The sequence below is a fragment of the Teleopsis dalmanni genome, chromosome 1 (genome assembly GCF_002237135.1).
Source record: "Teleopsis dalmanni isolate 2A chromosome 1, ASM223713v2, whole genome shotgun sequence".
NCBI lineage: Eukaryota > Metazoa > Arthropoda > Insecta > Diptera > Diopsidae > Teleopsis > Teleopsis dalmanni.
The window spans coordinates 192,198,113-192,208,307 of record NC_051846.1 but is presented as its reverse complement, the minus strand read 5'-3'; the positions used below and the strand labels follow the sequence as shown (position 1 = coordinate 192,208,307).

General features: G+C 27.9%; 2 protein-coding genes across 2 annotated transcripts; both read right to left on the bottom strand.

Moving 5' to 3' along the window:
• Positions 1–3,584: 3,584 nt before the first annotated feature.
• Positions 3,585–4,644, bottom strand: LOC119670958 (uncharacterized PPE family protein PPE62). Its single transcript, XM_038081417.1, has 2 exons — positions 4,574–4,644; positions 3,585–4,518 (listed from the first exon to the last, which is right to left on the bottom strand). Exons 1-2 carry the CDS (start codon positions 4,574–4,576, stop codon positions 3,718–3,720), a joined length of 804 nt encoding a protein of 267 aa, XP_037937345.1. The 5' UTR covers positions 4,577–4,644; the 3' UTR covers positions 3,585–3,717.
• Positions 4,645–8,073: 3,429 nt separating this feature from the next.
• On the bottom strand, positions 8,074–9,788 carry LOC119670959 (cuticle protein 16.5-like). Its single transcript, XM_038081418.1, has 2 exons — positions 9,697–9,788; positions 8,074–8,878 (listed from the first exon to the last, which is right to left on the bottom strand). The coding sequence occupies exons 1-2, from the start codon at positions 9,697–9,699 to the stop codon at positions 8,168–8,170; spliced, it is 714 nt and encodes a 237-aa protein (XP_037937346.1). The 5' UTR covers positions 9,700–9,788; the 3' UTR covers positions 8,074–8,167.
• Positions 9,789–10,195: the final 407 nt, after the last annotated feature.

The window sequence follows — 10,195 nt, the reverse complement described above, 5'->3', positions numbered from 1 at the left end:
TATAGGATTGTTTAATTTGATAATACTATGATTTGATAATATCTCAATTTATATATCATAAAGTAGAAATTACTAATTCAAATTTAGCATTTCTATATTATATCTTCATAAAGTACCTCTACTTTGAAAAATAAAATATCATACACCATATGTTATTCACTCTATATGTAGGGCGTAAATTTTTAAAACCAAAAATTCAAAAGGTTTTTTTTTTTGTTTTAAAAACTAAAAACAAAAACAAAAAATCAAAAAAAAAAAATAGAAAACAAAAACAATTTGTCAATAAATCAAATAAAAGTTATGTAAAAAATTCACAGCCATGTGAAAAAATAATTTGTGTAATATTTTGAACCTTTGAGTTTTGTTGTGAACATCTGGATTTGAAGACTCAATTTGCGTTGCAGGCTATGAATATTTATATTTCCTGCCTCAGAGCAAAATTGAGGGCATTTTTAAGAATTAGGTTCATTAATCTAATAGATTAAGTTTTGCATGTGTTTGGCATACATTCAAAATTTTTACCTTTAATATATTATATTTTAATAGTTTTTTATGTACATTTTTTTTTGTTTTTTGAATATTTTAATCAAATGCAAAATGCAACCAACAATTATCTGATTAATAAAATGATGAATGATATCGAAATGTATCTTACAAAAGAGTTGAGTTGAGAGAAATAGAATTGTATAGAATTGTATTAAATTAGACAAAAAGTTGAAAATATAACAAACTAAACTAAATAATATCAGATTAACATATTTTAAAATAATTGTAACAGTATTAGAGTTCATTTAGGTATAAGGAAATCTAGAGTAAAAGGAAATACATTTGATGAAAGCATCTAAAGGCAATAAAAAATATTATTATAAAATTTATTAAAATTTATTAAAATAATATAGTTTAAGAATAGTTTTGATAGTACCTGAATTAAACAACTTTAGAAATAGTACACATAAGGATGTTGGAGCATAAAGGGTGTGATATCAATCCGATTTTACTCAGATTGTAAAATCAGTTATTAATCTAACCGCAGTTTGGCACGATTTTCTCTTCCTTTATCAATCATCTTCTTCTTTATTAGCTAATTTTCAATTCTTCTCACTTTATGTATATTTAGTTAACTAAATTTTAAGATATTGACCCCTATTGTCTGCCTTGGTTACGAATTATAGTTGTTGGTTCTTTAAGGACAATGGGCAGAAATCTTTTAACAGTGCATTTTTAAAGGTAGTCTGAATGGATTAGAGTGTTATACGAAAACTTTTGTCCACATATAACAAGAAGTACATCGTATGTTTTTTAATTACATACATAATAATCTAATGTAAGCCATGTTTCGGGTATTGTTTGGTTCAGAAATCGCTAAATTAAAGTAGTTATACCTAATCTTTTTATTAAAAAATTTTGACGTAAGTTTTTGATAAGTTCTCTTTAACCAAAATTATTAAAAATTTTAGTACAACATGGCCAATAAGATCTAATTGATTTTTCTTAATTTGTAATGTATGAAACAAGTATAAAGTCGCTAAATGACGGAACCTGTTAGTCTTACATATCTATATAGTACGTTCCTCTTGTAACATGCTCGGGTTTCAAGAACTCAAAAAATCAGTTGGCATTCAATGCCATGCGTCGTCTTTCATTGTAAGTGTTTAATATTGTTCAATCAGACCCTTAAGTACAGATTTGATATGAGCTTTGATGCAATACCTCGTTAAAAATGTTCACTATAGTTCTCCTTCATTATATTTATCTTTATTTTTTATCTTTTAACTTTTACCTCTTGCCTTTTATCTTTCACCTTTTATATTTTATCTTTTATTCTTTATCTTCTGTTTCTTATATTATATATTTAATGTCTAATTTTTTAAATTTTATCTTTTATCGTCTATCGTTTAACTTTTATCTTTTTCATTTTCCTTTTATCTTCTATTTTTTATTTTTTATCTTTTATATTTATATTTTATCTATTATATATTTCGTTTTATCTTTTATCTCTTGTCTTTTTTCTTTGATCTGTTATCTATTATCATTTATCTTTTGTCTATTTCCTTTTAACACTTATTTTTTATTTTTGATATTTATATTTTATTTTTTCTGTTTTTCGTTTCATCTTTTATCTGTTATCTTTTATCATTTATCATTTATGTTTTGCATTTTAGCTTTTATTTTTTTCTTATATCTGTAATTTTTTATCCGTTATCTTTTATTTTTTATCTTTCGTCTCTTGTCTTTTGTCTTTTATCTTATATATTTCATCTTTTACCGTTTACCTTTTATCTGTTATCTTTTATTTTTTATCTATCATCTATTATTTTTTATATTTTATCTTTTACCTTTATCTTTATTTCGTTTATTAGTTTAATTTCTTTTATCATCGTCATTTTTGTGCTTTGGCTTATATAAATATACATTTCTGTATGTGTGCCTTATTAACTTCTTATCCTGATCTTCATATTCGAATCAGTGCAATTTTCATTACGTATTCTTAAGTTTAAATTACGCATCCTGGTTAGAGTCAAAATTTAATTCAAGTTTATGAAGAAGTACTTAAGCTTCTTTGCATAAGTTGAGATTCTATGCCTATTTCACCAATTTAAACGATTTCTATAATGTGTAAAAATTTATAAAAATACATATTTACGGGTGTAGTACATGTCGGTGACAATGCTTTAACAGATTTGAAATTATAAATTGATCTACATTAGGTTGACCATCAAATTTATATATATAAATTTGATGGTCAACTATATATTATTTGATGATAGTATATAAAGTAAACATATCTATTTTTAATAACCCAAAAATCTATAACTGGATTAATGTTTCTTATTTTATAACCAAAGTTTTTATTTAAAATTTAATAGTTCTTTATTATTATAAATAATTTATATGTTTAAATTTTTGTTTAACATAATACAACGATAAAAGTTATCGTATATAATATAAGATAAATATTTTGCTGACAAAGTGATTAAATGCATGCAAATCCCTAACAATGCGTAGATGTAAAGAAAGGTGCGGCAACTAATTAAATTAATTATGCGACGACCTCTACGTATTATCTAAATACCATTATTTACCAAAGTAATATTTATTGAAATGATATGTTTTAAAATGGCAAACATTTTATTGATTTATTAAATGTAAATTTCAATATTTGAATATTTGCAGCGATTTAAAGGTCGCATACATTCAAATTAGCACCAAATTTGTTCAAATATTCGCTTGCATATTTTTGCATAAATTAACTGATAAATAAATATAATCTAAAAATTTGAAAAATTAAAAAAAATTAAAAAATAATGTACAAAATAATGTAATAAAATGATAACAAGATAAAAAACATTTGGACCATAAGTCACGCGTCTCTGACACTTGTTTTGCAAATCGCAAATCTACTGAAATTATGTAAATAATTGTAGATACTTTTTCATTTTTGTGGTAGCACAGTGAAGTGCTTTTCTGGTTAAATATTTAAAAATCGGTTGAAGTGCTTTTAAGGCAACAGATACGCTGGCACTTGAGTGATAAGTGGCTAAATAAAAAGAAACAATAAAAACAAATAACGCCAAAAATGTTGAGAATTCCCACACACAAAATTGTGTAAGATGAAAAGTTTTATTTCTTTGAAATTACCATCAAAATTAAAAGAAATAAGTTTAAATAAGTTTAAATTAATCACAGGCCCAATAAGAAACAATGTAAAGCAGTGATTTATGGCTTCTCATAGACATAGCCGCCATTTGAACCATAAGCTGTATCACTTGCGACAAGTCTAGAAGAAGTGCGTGGGAAAAAGCCACCAGGCTGTTGTCCAAAACCATTACCAGGATAAAATGATGGACCACCAATAAATCCAGCACCACTATTTGGAAAACCAGCATTTGGAAAACCAATATTAGGAACACCAGTATTAGGAAAACCAGCATTTGGAAGTCCAGGATTTGCGAAACCAGCATTTGGAAGTCCAGGATTTGCGAAACCAGCATTTGGAAGTCCAGCATTTGGGAAACCAGTAGTTGGAAAACCGGGATTTGGAAATCCTGTGTTAGGAAAAGCGCCACCTGGATAGCCACCGTTCGGTATACCAGCATTTGGAAAACCTGCATTTGGAAAACCTGCATTTGGAAAACCTGCATTTGGAAAACCGGCATTTATTAAACCACTATTAGGGAATCCTAAGTTTGGTAATCCACCATTTGGAAATCCACTATTTGGAAAACCTTGTCCGGGGAAAGCTTGTGGATAATTTTGATAACCACCATAGTTTCCACCAAAAGGTGAAAGTGGTGAGGGATCCTGTACAGCTTTATCACTATCAGTATTTTGGTCATTTTCTAAATTAATTCCTGTTTCATCTTGTAGCACGACAATCGGTTTCTTTGGTTCTATAAAATGTTCCTCAACTTTTTGGAAAGTAAATTTTGGTTTTGGATATGAATAACCCAAATGCTTGACATCTGCTTTGATTGCTGTGATCACAGCCAATGCCAAATATACGTAGAATATTAATTTCTGAAATAAGAATGAGTAATATTAGAAAATAATAATTTTAAGCGAAATAAAATACCATTTTCTTAATTTAATTTTTTTCTTAATTTTTTTTAAGTTTATGTAGTTTGACACAAAGTTTTACTTTTCTATGTTGTAGGTTAGATTTAAAATGAGTAACTAAATATTTTTCTGGACTTGCTTAGCATTTTATAGTTAAAAATTTTTTTTATTATGAAATAAAAAATATTTATTTGTTCTCACTTTCTTCGAAAGAACAAACCTACATAAATTCTAAGACAAACGATTTTAGGAACTATAAAAGAACACATAATTTACACAACATATATTAGATAAAATTTTATTTAACCATATAAAAAATGAAGATTATAAAACATTAGAGATACAAAATGAATTGGTGTATTAACTTTGTTGACTATTATGACAAGATTATTACTATACACACAAAAATCTAATATGAAATGTCTAAAACAATTATGTCTCATTGGACATACACCGTTATATTCTTATACACTGATGAGAATTGGTATATTAACTTCGATGATTTTTTTGACATAAAATTATTATAAGAAAAATGAATATGAAAGCTCCTAAATTTTCAAGGCTCCCTGTTGTCCTGTTGAGAGGATACCTTAATTAATTCGTATACGCTCATAATTTTGTAACTAAAACTGCATAGAAGCTTTCGAGCCTTCGAGTCTTAATAGTTAATAAGGCTGAACCAATAATTTTATAATTAAATATTATATATATGATTATATAATATATAGTGTAAGAAGTTTGTGCGAAATAACGAAAAGAAGCAACCAGTTATATATGTAAAAGGAACTTTGAATTAAGCAGATTTCTTTAGCGATTTTAAGCAAGCGACTTAGCTCATAAGTCGATTGATGGTTAATATTTATTTAGTAAACTTAAAATTTCTAAAACACTCACTAAACTTGCTTGTTAGCGTCAGTATTCACTGATTTTAAATTATTCGATTTTGTGTAACATGGTACATAGATGTTAAAGCTAACTTCCGATTGAATTACTCCGACCGCTGAGTAATTGATGATTCTTAAACTAGTTCAATTATATGGACTATAGTAGACAGAGACTGAAGTTCAATAGGTACATTGGACCAAGGAGAAAAATACGCAGGTTAATTTTTTAGAAAATTTTTTAGATAGCAAATTGATTACCTCTCATATTTTTTTAATTTTTTTTAGATAACTGACTTTCAAAAATTAAAATGACTTCTACTGTAAAGACAATATCACAGGGTTTGATTTAACGAAAAACATATTGTCTAGCAATATAAACAATTTCAAATAATCCCTATCCGGTTTTTATAAATGTTTATTTTATTTTATTATATTTATTCAATGTTTTATAAATGTATTGAATTATAATAGTGTATTAAAAAGTCGTTTAGTACTGGATAAAAATACTCTATACATAGCATACACAACATTATAAACATATAAGTTTTTATTTTCTGGTTTCTAAAATGGTAATTTGACGATTGAATTCATTTCAACAATGGTGAGAACTATTGTGCAATAAATTAAGATACTTCAAAATTTTGGCATGTTTAGTGCCCACATAATTAATAATCGTCAGATATTTTGACAATTTAATTAGAAAGGTTAATGCACTCATAAGTTTCGTATGAGCATATTGAAGAAGGGTTAATATTAATGGATTCCCTCACTTTTTTGTTCTAAAATTTTGTATATATAAAATGAAAATGTTTTAAAACTATCTGCATTATTTGATTTATTAATTACTCCTTATATGACAATATATGATAATTAAATATATACTTCACAGCAACTTACGAAGTTTAAAAATCCTGCATGTATACATTATTTCAACAATTTTTATCTTAAACGCTGTCGAATCTGCTTCGATATTCCATAAAGATTTTTAATTGGACTTTAATGTTCTACCCTAGGTGTGATTCTAAATATGGTTTCAATTCTGAATATGGTTTGTTTTTCAAAACAACTTAATAATAATTGTCTCTTAAGATATGGTTACATTTGCTATTAGAAAAATGTTAGTTCAAGATCGGAACTGAGAAGAAGACTAAACTTTTTTACTATTGATTAGTTTTTTACCGCAGATCGTGTAAACAGTTCTTTAAGTATTCGATTGGAATTATGTATTCCTTTCTTTTTCTCTTTGTTTTGGGAAGGTAAGTAGCTTAAGTTCATATCAATCAACACCTGAATTCTTCCGTTTGGTTCTAATATGATCATCATTCTTCTACCCATTATTGCGAGGAATTGTAATATAAAAAGGCTTTCTTAGCTAATTGAGTAAGATTTGTTCCTCTCTCCACTTCACTTAACCTAACTTAACTTGCTACCGTTGCACTGAGAGACACTAATATTGTTGTCAGTTAAGTAATTGATTAAAGTGGTCACACTTTAAGTTGGTCCAGTGTTGTATTAGGATGGTAAACTATTTTTGAGGAGAATATTAATTATTTTTACACATTTTTTTTAGTTGCAATCCCTTAAGAATCTGTGAAGATCTATATTTACAATGTACCACGTAGCATTCAATACTTTTTCTATACTATATGTTGACGAAATTAAAGCTTATTGTTAATCGTAGTAGCAGTTTTTCCTTATGTCACGCAAACATATAACAGATATTATAACTTATAAAGTCTTATAACTTTTTTGTACAGAATTACTCGCTTTTGAATACTTAGTTGCTTAGATTAATAATGGCTAATCTAGATTAATAATTAATTTTATCATTTAGGTATATGTGCGTTCCATAAAAAACTGTTATCCAGTGTTAAATCTATGTATTTAACAGAGTTACTGTAATAATATTGTTGTTGCCAGAAGATTTGAACTTCTTGGATTTTCATGGATACCATTTTAATTTTCAATTTATTGCAAAAAAAAAATAAGTTCGACAATATTGTTGTGTAGGATATCCATGATTTGATAAGATTTCTTCCTTTAGAAGAAAATGCAGGTACCGTTTGCGAATAGTGTATAAATTTCTTTAATGAAATGCTTTTGTGATTTCGCATTCCTCGCATTTAGCAGGAGAGGATTTTACGTTTTTTAATCAGTCGTAAAAGGTTATCATTTATTCATGTTATGTTCATGATAAAGAGTTTTACATAAATCGAATGTCTACCATATTTCGAATGTCTAGAAGGTAGCGCCATCTGTGTGTCAGTCGTACGACTTATTGACTGATGTATTATTTTGTTAAGTTTTTTGGAACTCATCATGGAAGTACTTAAAATCGAAAACAAAGCTTTTTAGAACCTGTAAAATATTATAACAAAAGAAGAATTGAAAACAACATTTTCTAAAATTATTCACAGTTTTATGAATAAATTTTATTAATATTTGCTAATATTTGCAATGAAGGAAATGTTAGAAATAATTAAATTCCAAAGCTATCTTTATTATCAGGCCAAATCCATTCGATCTACCTAGGTTTATATACTTACGTTTATATTTGTCTATGTAAAATAATAAGAAATATTTTTTTTTTCTTTTAATAAATTTAATGCTTGCATGTATTTTTGAATGAAATGATAATACCGATAAAAAAAAATAATATTATATATAACAAATCATTTGATCTATAAAAATAAAAAACAAATACTGTGATCACATTTTCTAACGGCTTACTTCTTCTTTCTGTATACATAACCACCATTGGCAGCATATTGAGTGCCAAGATCAGCAGAAGCACCAGAATAACCACCAGAGTATGAACCAGAACCGGAGCTAGAGAAGCCCAAAGATGAGCCAGAGTAACTTGGTGCAGAATATGATTGCACAGCTGGTGCTGAATAAGATTGGATAGCTGGGGCTGAGTATGACTGAACAGCTGGTGCTGAGTATGATTGAACAGCTGGAGCTGCATAGCTTACTGATGGAGCAGCATATGATTGTTGTACGGGTGGCAAGTATTCGTTAGCTGGTGCAGATACAGGTGCGGAGTATTGTTCCTGTACAGCATAGCTTTGTGCGATGGGTGCTGAGTAAGATTGTACTGGTGCTGAATATGATTGTTGAGCTCCAGAATAACCACCGGAATAACCACCGGAATAACCACCAGAATAACCACCAGATAAACCTCCAGAGAAACCACTAGATGATGAGTGAGATGAGAAGGATGGTGCAGAATAGCTAGCAGATGGTGCAGAATAACTTTGTTGTACAATTGGTGCAGAATAGCTGCTAGCTGGTGCTGAGTACGATTGTTGTACAGGTGGCAAGTATTCGTTAGATGGTGCACTGTAACGATTTGGTGGCAAGTACGTATTCGACAAATGGCTGACATCAGCCGAAGCGAATGCGACCATGGCAAGTGTTACAGCAATGAAGAATTTCTGTAATTAAAGAAAATAATATAATTAATATGAATTATAATGTAGACTTCTTAATTATTGTAAAAAATGTGCAGTTGTTAATTTAATTGCACAGAGAACGTAATAATTGATTGATAGCTATATTGGAGAAGTGAATGTAAGTAAATATAATAAGCAGTTCAAATTATTATAAAGTTACAATTTATGTGCTTAGTTTTCATTGAGAAAACTATGATTGAACTGTGAAATGAAATTATTTAACTCATTTTACAATAAAAAAGTTAAAACTTTCTTTATTAGAAATTAAAGATAATATTGGAATCATAGTAGCATTGCTGAGAAAAGCTTATTTGGCGGTTATTTAAGAACTGGTATTGTTAACACCTTCTTAGCACTTTTGTTAAAAGCTATTTATATACATTATAGTTTGCTTTTATTAAATGTGGTATCTTAATATGTTTCCATATGTTTCGAATTCTTTTGATTATAAACAGAAGGAACTTTATTTGTTTGAAGCGTATTTCCTTTTAATAAAATTTCGAGTCCTAAGTTTCAAATCTATTATCTTTCCATGTCACTTTAAAAACTTTGTTAATTATTTACTTTAATTATCATACAAAATAAATAAAATTTGTATGAATCGTTTATGGATTCCATATGAACACTCTAATTATATTGCTCCACTTCATTTAAGTGCACTTTAAAGTACTCCTTTAGTTCACTTCACTACTTATGAGATATTTAGTGTTTATTCATAGTCATTCACTTGATTGCAATTAAAAAATAAAAATGAATATGTCACATTTGATGTTTTACTTCAGAAAAGGATCTTAACTAACCATATTGTTGAGGTTTGTCAGATGTGTTGTGACTTTACTAGACGAAGAAACCGTTGAAACTGATGCTGTTCCATAAACCAACTGACCAATTTATACTAAAACTATCGCTTACAGTGGTTAAACTGCAGACTAAAGAAAAAAAATCACACGCTTAAGAGGGTTAAACGAGTTTTAGTGTTTTACAATACTGTTTATATTGTTTTTGTTTTTGTTTTTGGTTGATGTTTTTTTTTTTAATTATTTGAAAGAAGAAGTTAAAAATGAGCTCAAGACGCAAGTCGAAAATTAAGTTAGTGACTTTTTTTCTGTTAATTCGCAATTTATTCACTCGCCACATCAACAATGAATTCGAAGTCGAATGTACTCGCTCATAATGCTCGCTGGCAATCTTAACTATGCAATGTTGAAGGTGTAGTGAATGCACATAAAACAACAATGTTGAGTTTGTTTATAAAATAAAAACAAAGTAAAAAAATTAAATAATGTTATTAATGAACAT